The 13,336-nt window shown below is 43.0% G+C and overlaps 1 protein-coding gene across 1 annotated transcript in view; it reads right to left on the minus strand.

Annotated features, from left to right (window-relative positions):
* The window catches only part of LOC125460418 (transmembrane protein 14C-like), a 33,939-nt gene extending 21,874 nt beyond the window's left edge, over positions 1–12,065 (minus strand). Inside the window, exon 1 of the mRNA XM_059653744.1 lies at positions 11,934–12,065. Coding sequence (XP_059509727.1) covers positions 11,934–12,009 — 76 coding nt within the window. The 5' untranslated portion in view covers positions 12,010–12,065. The remainder of the gene's footprint in view (positions 1–11,933) is intronic.
* Between the last annotated feature and the right edge of the window lie 1,271 nt (positions 12,066–13,336).

Below are 13,336 nucleotides of genomic sequence, written 5' to 3' on the forward strand. Positions count from 1 at the left end.
TACAACTCAAAACCATAGTCTTCACAAACAACAAAATGCCTCCGAGTCTTAGTTGAATGGGGAGCCTGATAAGCAGCTCAGATGAAAATCATCAGAGTTGAAATTTCCAACTTTTATAGGAAATAGAAAGGAAAACTCGATCCACCTTAGATGAGGCCTTTTAAATAACCATACTTATATATTAGACACACACAAGTGCCAAGATAGTATTTTAATGGGAAATATTCAGACTGGAGTCGGGTTACAAATGGTGTGCCACAAGGATCTGTTTGGGGACCACTGCTGTTTGTCATTTTTATAAATGGCTTGGACGCAGGCATAGACGTATGTATTAAACACTGGAAAATTTTAATTAGATTTCTTTAGGCAGTCCGAGCTTGGACACAGATATTAGTTTCTATAAACTTGAAGAAACTTCTTCTCTGTCAACAGGAAGATCTGAACAACGAGAAGGTATAAACAAGATAACCTTGTAAGAGACAAATAACATAGCAAGGGCAGGGTGGGGGGTGGGGGGGGAAGAAACAGGGTCACTATGACCGACAGAATAAATAATCACCACTTCGCAAGTCGGTAAGAGGGAATCTGCACTCGAAATTGTTAGCTTTGTTACAGAATTAGGTGTAACTACAAATAACTTTCTTTACGCAGAGAGTTGTGAGAGCATGGAATGCGTTGCCAGCAGCAGTTGTGGAAGCAAGGTCATTGGGGTCATTTAAGAGACTGCTGGACATGCATATGGTCACAGAAATTTGAGGGTGCATCCATGAGGATCAATGGTCGGCACAACATTGTGGGCTGAAGGGCCTGTTCTGTGCTGTACTGTTCTATGTTCTATGTTCTAAGTAACTTTAGACTGGAGCTGATATTGCAAACATTTTAACAACTGGTAGAAATTAACATCATTTCTAATCATCTGTACTAAGGTCAGCAAGGAATATGAATTGCATAACTGAATTTGAAAAATCACTTGTTATGTTAAAAGCAAGTATACCATGTAGCTGGCAAACATCTAGGAAGGGACATAACAATGGATGTTACAATATGGTCAATAAGGTGTATTGTAAGAACTCAGATGGATGATGGGGGTCTGGCAAAAATGAACTTGTCCATTGTTGTGTATTCACAGGATTGGAACACTGTCAAAGGGAATGTGGTAAGCACTGATGTCAATGTTGCATGTAACCATTGTAATGTTCTATGTACAAATATTCTGTATTTTATTGGGAAAGATAGAATGACCTAGAGACTCTTCCTCTCCACATGGTAGGAAGCTCTGAAAATAGATTAATTTGTGTGACTGAACATGGGACTTAAAGACTCTTCTTTAAAATTCCTCTCTATCAAGGAGTATAACAGATATGGACTATTGCATTCAGTGGAAGATGTTGCTAAACTTGAAAGGGGTCAGAAAAGATTTAAGAGGACGTTGCCAGTGTTAGAGGGTTTGAGCTACAGGGACTGGCTGAATAGGCTGGGGCTTTATTCCCTGGGGTGTTGAAGGCTGAGGAGTGACCTTATAGAGGTTTATAAAAGGACATGGATAGGGTAGAAAGGCAATGTCTTTTCTGAGGGATGGGAAGAGTCTAAAACTAGAGGGATTAGGATTAACGAGAGAGGGGAAAGATATAAAAGGGATTTAAGGGGGTAGCTTTTTCAAACAGAGGGTGGTGAATATATGGAATGGGGTGCTAGAGGAAGTGGTGGACGCTGCTACAATTGCTAGATTTAAAAGGCATCTGGCTGAATAAGAAGGGTTGAGAGATATAGGCCAAATGCTGGCAAATGGGGCTAGATTTTTAAAGGATATCCGGTCAGCATGGACGAGTTGGACCGAAGAGTCTGTTTCTATGCTGTATACTCTGAGTTAAAGCAGATGAGTTTAAAGCCTGCATGAGTACAACGAACTATGATGTGGTAGCCATGACAACCTTGGCTGAGAGAAGGACAGGATGAGAAGCTCAACGTTTCAGGGTTTAAATGTTTCAGGCATGATATAAAGGGATTTATACTGATTAAAGACAATATCACAGCTCTGTAGGAGAGGAATCTTGGGAGAGCTCATCCTACAAGACAAATAGTACAAGTTTTGAATAAGAAAGGTGCAATCACTATGTGGGGTTATACCATAGCTACCTAGTAGCCAGCAGGAAATACAGGAACAGATATGAGACCAGATAATACAAAGATTTAAAAACAACAGGGTTGTTGTCAGAGATAACAAGGTGTACAGCTGGAAGAACACAGCAGGTCAAGCAGCATCAGAGGAGCAGGAAAGCTGATGTTTCGGGTATGGACCCATCTTCAGAAAACAGTTGTTGTAGGGGTGCATTTTAACTTTCCCAATATTGACTGGAACTCTTAGTGTCAGGGGTTTTGATGGGGAAGAATTGATTAGGTGCATCTAGGAGGGTTTATTGAAACAAGATGTACATAATCCAACCAGAGAAAAGGGTTGTACTATTAGATCTTATATTGGGGAATAAGCCTGAGCAGTTCAGTGAGGGATTATTTTGGAAACATGATCATATTTCACTAAATTTTAAGATAGTCATGCGTAAGAACACAAATGGTCAGCTTTGTGTTGAACCTCAGAATACAAGGGAGACATTAAATGAATATAAATATCAATGAGTATGAGGGAATTCGGTGGGGGGGGAGAAAAGGGACAGGAGATGACTTTGGCAAGTAGGGTTAAAGAGCATCTAAAAGGGGTTTTATAAATACGTTAAGGACAAAACATAATTAGGGAGATAATATGGACCCTTAAAGATCAGCAAGGCTGTTTATGTGTGGAACTGCGGAAGACAGGGGAGATACTAAATAAGTATTTTGCATCACTGTTTACTGTGGAGAAGGATATGGAAGATACAGAATGTGGGGAGATAAATACTGACATCTTGAAAAATGTCCATGTTACAGAGGTGCTGCTATTTGGTCTGGAGGTGGCGTGCCTGAGAGACATTTATTCCTTAAGGTATCAGGTTATCATCTGCCTGGCCTGGGAGGTGGTCCTGAAGGTGCATTTACAGGAGAGCATGAGGGTGATGCTTACCAGGTGCTCTGGTTGGCTGAGTGTGTGCGGTGTCACCGATAAGGAGGGGTCCACCTCCAGAGAAACTGCCTGCCTCCAAGGCTGCTACCAATGTCAGATTGCCCATAGCTGGTAGTGTCACACCTCCCTTGCAACAACCCCACAGTTCCTGGAGGAGAGAGCTGCCTCATCCCAGGATGCCAGTGGGGTGAGGGGAGAGCACCTGAAGGGTAAGAAACCTTAGAAGATAACCAAGCATTTCGGTGAGGCCTGCCTGGAACATTCTCCAGGTGGCCTTGTGACTTCTGGCCTCCAGATTCATGCAAAGCCCCTTCTGGAAGATAGCGACCCTCGGCTCATCAAGAAAGCGTGGCATTCAGAGCCCAGCCTGGAGCCTGTTGATGATAAATGTGTGAGTGAACAAGTGGTGCCCCTAGTTTCCCTAGCATACCCCAAAAACTGTTAAAGAAAAAAAGGGAAAAATATTGAACGCGAGGGAGGGCAGCAAGACCATGGAGTAATAGGGGTGCTTTGTCGCCCTCAATCGTCTTCCCAAGAGCAAGCTCCCCAGAGCTGGATAGGCTGACCATGGAGTTCTTCAGGATGTTCTGAGGGGTGACAACATGTGGGTCTTGGAGAAATGTATTGAGACTGAAGACATGCCCCTTTCTTGACGCAAGGTAATTATCACTCTGATGCCCAAGGGGGTCTCTGTTTGTTAAAGAAATAGTGTCCAACCTCCCTCCTCAGCAAGTGCCAGGGTACTTTCAACACACCTTGGAACTGTGCTGGATCACATGATCTACCCAGACCACTCCTCACCACACCAGTCCTCGAGTGCCACAGCATCCACAACATCATCAATATGCTTTGTGATGTGATCTATTATTCCCAGAGGTCTGGCTTGTCAAATGCCTTTCTCTCCCTCGGTCAGGAAAAGATGTTCAACGCAGTGGATCGGGAATCTCTGCTCGTGACTCTGAGCTTTTGAGTTTGGGATGCACTTTGTCGCTCAGATCCATCTTCTGCACGCTGCCACACAGTGCCTAGTGAAAGTCAACAGGTCCCTGACAGCATCCCTTCACTTTGGAAGAGCAGTAAGTCAGGGCTATCCCCTGTCCAGCCATATTTGCTCTCTCTGCATAGAGGCATTCCTGCATCTCTTGTGTACGCTACTGTCAGGTTTGAATCTGCGCGGGTTGAGGCTGGAGGTAGCCCTTTTGGCATACGCCGACGACGTGCTCCTCATGTTCACAGACCCGCAGAGGATGCATGAGTGCAGGGGGTCTACTCTGCAGCATCGTCCGCGAGGAGCAAGTGATTGGGACTCCTGATTGGTCCATGGCAGACAGACCTCTTGCAGGAGGAGGCCCAGTGCTTCGCATGGACGCCACTCACCTCTGCTACCTAGGAGTCCACCTTTGCTTTGAAGAATCCCGGCTGGCAAATTGGCACAAGTTGGAAATCAAGGTGACTGCTCGCCTAGCACGCTGGACAGAACAGCTTCAAGTATTGTCCTCCAGGGCTTGAGTGCGGGTCATAACACAGTTGGTGGCCACAATGTTGTGGTATTGGCTGAGCACTTTATTCCAGGAATTGCCTGTCTCTTTCTGGAGCTGATCACGTGTGGGATACAGTTGGCCTGTGCCAGAGCTCTTCCTCTAATGGTGTGAGGGGTCTCATCGGGAACTGCTGCTCAGAACAGGTCCCTCCTTGGGAACTGGTTCCACTGGTAAGGGAGGAGAAAGCTTGGGATGCAAGGTTGACCAGAGTTAGGACATGCTGAATGGCAGAGGAGCAGGCTAGATTACGCCTGTACAGTTAGCCATGAGGGCACTGACCCACCTCCAGTTTGCAATCCGAGCCATCCAGAGTCTGACAGACAAGGCACTTGGCCCTGACACGTGACATGCATTTGAGGTCGCTTGGATCATGGGCAGATGATAGCTCCTGGAAGAATTGACTGCTGTCCATGTGGAACTCGACACAGGCCCCGCACCATGGACACCGTGCCCCACAATCTTAGTAGCCTCAGGGCTATCCTCCCAGTGCCCTTTGGGACTGCATGAAGGTTTTATCTGTACAGACTGAGGTTTCAGACAATCCACTGCCGCACCTTCACCCATCTGCACAGAGAGTCGTTCATGTGTGGAAAGAACTTCCAGAGCAAGTGGTGGGTGCTGGTAAAGTTGCAATGTTTAAAAGACATTTGGGAAAGTACATGAATAACAAGTGTTTGGAGGGATATGAGCCGCGTGCAGGCAGGTGGGACTAATTTAGTTTTGGACCATGGTTGGTGATTGGTTGAGCCAAAGGGTCTGTTTCGTTGCAGTATGACTATGATGAGACTGGTCCTCAGGTGAAACTGCTAAATTCGGGGAAGACTGTACAACAGTATTAGGTGGGAATTGGAAAAATTGGATCATGGGCAGATGTTTGAAGGTAAACCCACATTTGACAATGTGGGAGTCTTTTAAAAGCTGGTTGACGAGAGTTCAGAATCAGCATTTTTCTGTGAGTATGAAAGATAAGGATGGCAAATTTCAGGGACTTTGGGTGATAGGAGATGCTGAAAGTTTAGTTAAAAAGAGAAAGGAAGCATTTGTTAGTTTAGGAAACCAAAATCAAACCAGGTCCTTGAGGACAAAGGAAACAGAAAATAACATAGAATCATAGAATCCCTACAGTGTGGATGTAGACCATTCAGCCCGGCGAGCCCACACTGACCCTATAAAGAGTATCCCATCCAGACCCACCCTCTACTTACCCTTGCATTTCCCACCCTAGACAATATGGGGAATTTATCATGGACAATTCACTTAACCTGCACACCTTTGAACAAAGAAAATTACAGCACAGGAACAGGCCCTTCAGCCCTCAAAGCCTGTGCGAATCCAGATCCTCTATCTAAACCTGTCGTCTATTTTCCAAGGATCTGTATCCCTCTGCTCCCTGCCCATTCATGCATCTGTCTAGATGCATCTTAAATTCCAGACACCCACCACCCTCTGGTAAAAATGCTTTGCCTCACATCCTCTCCAATCCTTCAGCTTGAATCTATGACCCCTGGTTTTTTGAACTCTTGGCCCAGGGAAACAGATTCCTCCTTTCTACCCTAACTTTACCCTTACAATTTTGTATACCTCAATCAAGTTGTCTCTCAGCCTTCTCTGTTTCAGGGTAAACAATTCCAGCCTGTCCAATCTATCCTCAGTGACAATTCCCCACTATGGCAACATTCCAGTAAATCTCTGCGCTCTCTCCAAAGAAATTACATCCTTCCTGTCATGTGGTGACCAGAACTGCATACAATATTCCATTTGCAGCCTCAGTAGTGTTTTAGACAGTTTCATCATTACATCCCTACTTTGGTATTCTATACGTCCGCCAATAAGGCAAACTGTTCCAAACGCTTTCTTTACAACCTTGCAAAATGCATTACCTCACATTTGTCTGGATTAAATTCTGTTTGCCATTTCTTTGTTCAAGTCTCCAGCATAGCTAAATCCTGTTGTAACCATCAAGAATCCTGCTTACGATCTGCAGCTTCCCAATCTGCATCATCCACAAATTTACGAATCAGACTACCTACAATCGCCTCAAAATCATTATATATTATAAGGAAAAGAGGGGTCCCAGCACTGATCCCTGTGGAACACCACTGTTCACAAGATCTCCAGTCAGAAAAAAACACTGCTATTTTCTGTCTTCTATGACCAAGCCAGTTGTGTATTCATTTTACCATGTCACCGTAGATCCTACGTAACTTCACCCTCTGAATCAACCTGCCATGAGAAACCTTGTCAAAGGCTTGCTCAAGTCCACATTGTTAACAGCTGTCCTCGTCAATCATCTTTGAAACTTCCTCAAAAAGTCAATAAAGTTTGTGTGACACGATCTTCCCTACACAAACACGTGGTACCACTGAAGTAGACTCACCGGCTTGTAATTTCCCAGATCATTCCTTTGTTTAAGAAGGGCAACAGGAATAACGTTGGCTACTCTCTATTCCTTTGAGATTCATCCTGACACTAAAGTGTAATCAAAGATTTCACACAAGGCTCCAATAATTTCCTCATCAGCGTCCCTTGGCATTCTAGGATCGATCTCATCAGGTCCTCAGGACTTGTCTACTATTTCAAAACACTCAACTCTATCTCCTTTTTGTATTGACTGACCTAGAATATCAACAAACTCCTGTCTAGACTCTCCATCCATCATGTCCTTCTCCTCTTGTGAATACTGATGCAAAGTATTTGTCCAGGGCCTCACCCATGTCCTCCAGCTCTATGCATAACACACCCTTCTGTCCTGTTCCTAACCACTCTCTCGCTCCTTATCGCCATATAAAAGGTCTTGGTATTTTCCTCAAATCTTGTTTGCAAAGGAAATTACTTGGCCTTTTTTAGCCTAATTATTTTGCTTAATTTCTTTCTTTATATTCTTCAAGGGATCTGTCTTGTCTTCAGTTTTTGAAACCTGATACATGTCTCCTTTTTCTTTTCAACTAATCTCACAATTTATCATTTAAGATTCCTGAATCTTGCCATCCTTATCCTTCATTTTGACAGGACTATGCTGGTCCTGAACTTGCCTTTAAGGGATTCCCGCTTCTCAGATGTAGATTTACCCTCAGACAGCCACTTCCAATCAACATTTACCAATTCTACCTAATAATGTCATAATTAGCCTTTCCCCAATTTAGTACATGAGGACTACTCTTATCCATAAAATATACTTATCCTCCTCACTATTTACCACTCCCCAACTTTTGCATCATGTCAACTTACTTTTTTCCCCCTCTTTATTCATTCATGGGATGAGGGCATCACTGACTAGGCAGCATTTATTGCCCAGAGAGCAGTTAAAAGCCAACCACATTGCTATGGGTCTGGAATCACATGCAGGCCATACCAGGTGAGGATAGCAGATTTCCTTCCCTGAAGCACATTAGTGAACCAGATGGGTTTTTCCAACAATTGGCAACGGGTTCACGGTTATCATTAGATTCTTAACTCCAGATATTTGTTGAACTCAAATTCCATCATCTGGTGAGATTCGAACCCAGATCCCCAGGATGTTATCTTGGTCTCTGGATTAATAGTCCAGTGATAATACCACTAGGCCATTACCTCCTCTACTGATCAGCCCTCCTATATTCAAGTTTAAATCATTTATATAAACCTCTAACAGCAAGGGGCCCAACAATGATCCCTGAGGTACCCAATGTTCACAGCCTTCCAGTTGGAGAAATACCCTGGAACCATTACCTTCTGTTTCTTGCCATTCAGCCAGTTGGTGATCCAATTTGACCAATTTCCTTGGATCCCATGGGCTCTTACCTCTGCAATCAGTCTATTTGGGGCCTTATCAAAAGCCTTGCTAAAGTCAAAGTAGTCAAAGTAAACTACATCAAAAGGACTGTCCCCGTCTACGCACCTGGTCGCTGCTTTGAAAAAATTCAATGAAGTTGCCAGACATGACTTCATTTTTAACAAAGCCATGCTGACCGTTCTTCATTAATTGCTGCCTCCCCAAACACAAATTAATTCAATCCTTTAGAATTGCTTCCAATAGTTTTGTCACCACTGAGGTTAGACTGACTAGCTTCTAGTTTCCCGGTTTATCCCTTGCTTCCATCTTAAAAAATGGTATCACAACAGCTGTCCTCCAGTACCTCACCTGTGGCCAGAGACAAATTAAACATTTTTGCAAGCACTCACTGGGATACATCTCATTCCACTCCATGGATAAATTTCCTCCCACTGGAAATTTATCGATTTTTAAGCCTGCCAGATCACTCAGAACATCCTCTGTGTCTACTAATTTCTTTAACTGTATGACAGACTGCCTCCCTGATTTCTTTATCCATGCCATCTCTCTCTCGCTGCTACTGAAAAATGACACTGTTTGTTTTGGGTCCTACCTACATCCTTTGGCACAAAGCACAGATTACCACTGTAGTCCTTAATATACTCTACCCTTTCTTTCATTACCTTTTTACCCTTAATACACCTGCAAAACATCATAGGATTTTCCTTTATTTTACCAACCGGTATCCTTTCATGCGACCTTTTAGCTCTCATAATCTTCTATTTAAGTCTTTTACTTGCAAATCCCATACTCCCCTAAGGCTTCTCCTGTTTTGAGTCCTCAATATCTGTCATAAGTCTCCCTTTATCTTGTGACCCAATGCTGTACGTCCCTTAGTGGTCAAGGGTCACAGGATTTGACGGTCTGAGCCATTTTCTGTATTGGAACATGTTGGCCTTGTATTCTTTATATTACGTTCTTGGCTACATCCCACTGTTTTGAGGCAGATGTACTTGAAACTATCCACTCCCAGTCCACTTTGGCCAAATCAAATCTGATCTTATTAAAGTCAGCCTTCCTCCAATAGAGAAATTTGATTTCAGCCTATTCTTGTTCTTTTCCATAACAATCTTGAAAATATTGAAAAATAATCATGGAAGACTTCAACTACCTCAAAATAAACTGTCTTAACCGATACATAAGAAATACAATCAGGCAGGAATCACTATTGTATCAAATATCGAGACATGAAACAGCAGATCACAGAGAAAAGCATAGGGCTTCAACAAAACCATTATCTTCACAGAACTACTGCAACACAGAAGGCCAGGTGGCCTCATAGCTGTGCTTGGCCCTCCAAAGTGCCTTCATAATCAATTACTTGAATGAAGAAAGCGAATATACTTTCAGCAAGTTTACGGATAATAACAAATGGAAAGGCAAGCAGTGAGGATGACACACAGTCTGCAGAAGGATATAGATGGGTTAAGAGAGTGGGCAAAATCTTTGCTGATGATATATAATGTGGGAAATTCTGAGGCTATGCAGTTTAGCAAGAAGAATGGTGGAGCTGAGTACCCAAAGGAGCAATAACTTCGTGTCAGCATTCATTTAGGGGTGACATGATGGCTCAGTGGTTAGCACTGCCACTTCACAGCAGTGACCTGGGTTCAATTCCACCTTGGGATGACTGTCTGTGTGGAATCTGTACATTCTCCCGTGTCTGCATGAGTTTCCTCCCACAGTCAGATTCGGTGGGTTGACCATGCAGGGATGTGCAGGCTAGGTGGGTTAGCCATGAGAAATGCAAGGTTACAAGGGATGGAGTTAATGGTTTGTCTGGGTGGGATGGTCTTCTGAGGGACTGTGTGGACTTAATGGGCTGAATGGTGTGCTTTCATACATAAGTGATTCTATGAATATTACATAAATTCAGAAAGACTGCAGAAAGCTACAGAACAAAAGGATTTGGAAGTTCTTGTGCACATAAAGCTAGGATCCAAGTTGAATGGGTAATAGGGAAGGCAAAGGGAATAGAAAAGGAGGAAGGTTTTGCTAAAACCAGGTCAGAAATCACATCATACCAGGTTATAGTCCAACAGGTTTACTTGACAACACAAGCCTGTTGAACCTGGTCTTGTGTCAGTTTTGACCTTGTCTACCCCAGTCCAACAACAGCACCTATACATCATTGATAAAACTATACAAGGTTCTAGTCAGACTGTGAAGAGTTCTGGGTCCTTTATCTCAAGAAAGATCTAATTAGGATTGGTTTGCACATTTAAAATGGATGACAGAAAGATGTTGTTAAACTTGAAAGGGTGCAGAAAAGGTTTACAAGGATGTTACTGGGTCTGCAGGATTTGAGTTATCGAAGAGGCTGAATAGTCTTGGACTTTTTGTCCCCCTGGAGTGTCAGAGTTTTGTAAAATCAACGAGAACAAGGATATGGTGAATAGCCAAGGTCTTTTCCCTAGGGTGGGTGCATCTAAAACTAGATAGCATAGTTTAAGTTGAGAGGGGAAAGATTTAAAAATGACCTGAGGGGTAACATTTTCACACATACATGGTGCGTGAATGGAAATGAGCTACTGAAGGAAGTGGTGGAGGCGTACACAATTACAGCATGTAAAATATGTAAAATATATCTGGATGGATATATGAATAGGAAGAGTTTGGGGGATATCAGTGAAATGCTGGCAATTGGGACTGTGTCCCAAAGGGTCTGTTTCCATGTTGAATGGTTCAATGATTAAGAGGAATTTCTTCTCTCAGAGGACAGTGAATCTGGGAATACTTTACCACGAAAGGCACTGAAGCTGGATCATTAAGTTTATTCAAGGGGAAGACAGATTTTTAATCGCAAGGAAATCAAGGGTTATGGCGAAAAGGCAGGAAAGTGGAACTGAGGATTATCAGATCAACTATGATCTCAGTGAATAACGGAACAGACTGGATGGTCTGAATGGCCTATACTGCCTGGTGTTTATCATTAATTCGGACAACTTTAACTGTCACTAATGGAGTTCAGCCTGACTACTTACAACTTCCGGGTTTCGTTATTTTAATCAAACTGTTCCGATACATCATGACACGCCTCCAGGTCAAGTGGGATTTGAACCAGACTCTCTTGCTTAGAGGTAGAAACATTATCCCAGCGCCACAAAGCAAACTGTATCCTCACTGACTTTCATGAATAATGGCAATCGCCAGTCTTCTGGTTTTACTCTTGTATTTGGGGAGTTCGGACGATACCTGTTAATTCGATCTCCGCGCTCGCATAATTGACCACCCTCCTTTGTGAAAACATAGAAACATTAATATTTAATCTATGCTCTTTGTCTACACATGAATTCCCTTCAAGTTCTTAAAAGATTCAACCTTTAACCGATCGTTGCACGTTATTTGTTTTAGATTTACATGAAATATTTCTTGCCAATCTCTTCTAACATCTTACTCAGGAAAACATCATAAGGTGGGCGGAGAGGAAAAACCCGAGAAATTCTCAAACATAGCGACTTCATTAAAATACATCGATATCATTACAGGGCCAAGCCCTGTTACACATTTGGTTATAAACTCTTACCCGCTTTAATATAACCAACCAGACCTCCTGAAGCCACTAAAGCCGCATATCCAAAACCAATCCAGTCTACCGCCATCTTGCACACCTTCGTCAACCTTCTAGCATCTGCGCACAACTGCCAGCCGCAGCGGGAGACAGTGTGGGCTCAGTTCGCTAAGGATTCTGGGGAAAGTCAGCTTCCGTTCACCCTGAGGCAACTTTGAGTAATGTTGGTGGAGGGAGAAAAGGAATAATGTACAGTACACAAAGATCACAAATTTACAAAGATAGCCAGTCTCAGCCATTTGCATATCTTCAGTTTAGATTGTTAGCTGTCCTTTTCCATCAACATCCTGAATCCACGATACAATGATCACTATCCCCTAAATATTCCCACTGAAACTTGATCTACTTGACCCACTTCGTTTTCAAGAACTAGGTTGAGCAAATGCTTCGTTTCTTGTTGGACTGAACAAATATTACAACAGGAAATTCTCCTGGCACCTAGGAATGCTTGCCCCTCACTGCCCTTTACACTACAACTATCCTAGTCTACATTGAGTAATTAAGGTCCCCCATTATAATTACACGGTGATATTTGCACCTATCTGCAATTTCCTTGAAGATTTGTCCCTCGACATCCATTCTATGACTTCTATAGATGACACTGAGCAATTTAATTGCACACTTTTCGTTTGTAATTTCCAGAAAAATCCATTTTGTCCCTGAACTCTGTGGAACATGTCCTTTTCAGCACTGCAATGCTCTCCTTAACCCATCCCTCCTCTATTCTTCTTGTTTCCTATATTTTCTGAACATGATGTAACTTGGACTATTTAACTTGAAGTTTTGTCTTTCCACGAGCCAGTTATCCATTATTGCCATTGTAATGATCAAAATGAATTTGACCCGATGGATCATGTTGAGTACGAGATCCCTGATTGGAGCCATTAACCTTTGCCAATCAGCAAACCCTAGCTGACAGATATAAACAGGAGATTCAGAGAGTCCAGTCACTTCAGGGACCAACTCTGAGCTAGCTGGTCAGACTCTACGTACTGTGCATGTGTAAATAAGGGGTGACTTGGTGACAGGATACCAGCAATTATTTCAGTGATGACAAGTGTGGGATATACCCGTTGGAAGATAAAGTGATGGTGATCGAAGGTGCCAGCTCCCACATCTGTATGAAAGTTGAGGTCTTTCCTTAGGTTGGTGAATTATTATAAATAATTTATACATAACCTGGCCTCCATCTTGGCACCCTAGCACCTGCTATTGAAAAAGGTTCAGCCTTGGAAATGGTCTTGTAGCCAAAAAGTAGCCTTTAGGGAAGTGAAAAAACAGCTATTGACATCTAAGATGTTGGCACACTTTGATACCAAGCAAGATGTGGTATTGACATGCAATGTTTCCCTGTACAG

This window comes from Stegostoma tigrinum, chromosome 2 (genome assembly GCF_030684315.1).
Source record: "Stegostoma tigrinum isolate sSteTig4 chromosome 2, sSteTig4.hap1, whole genome shotgun sequence".
Lineage (NCBI taxonomy): Eukaryota > Metazoa > Chordata > Chondrichthyes > Orectolobiformes > Stegostomatidae > Stegostoma > Stegostoma tigrinum.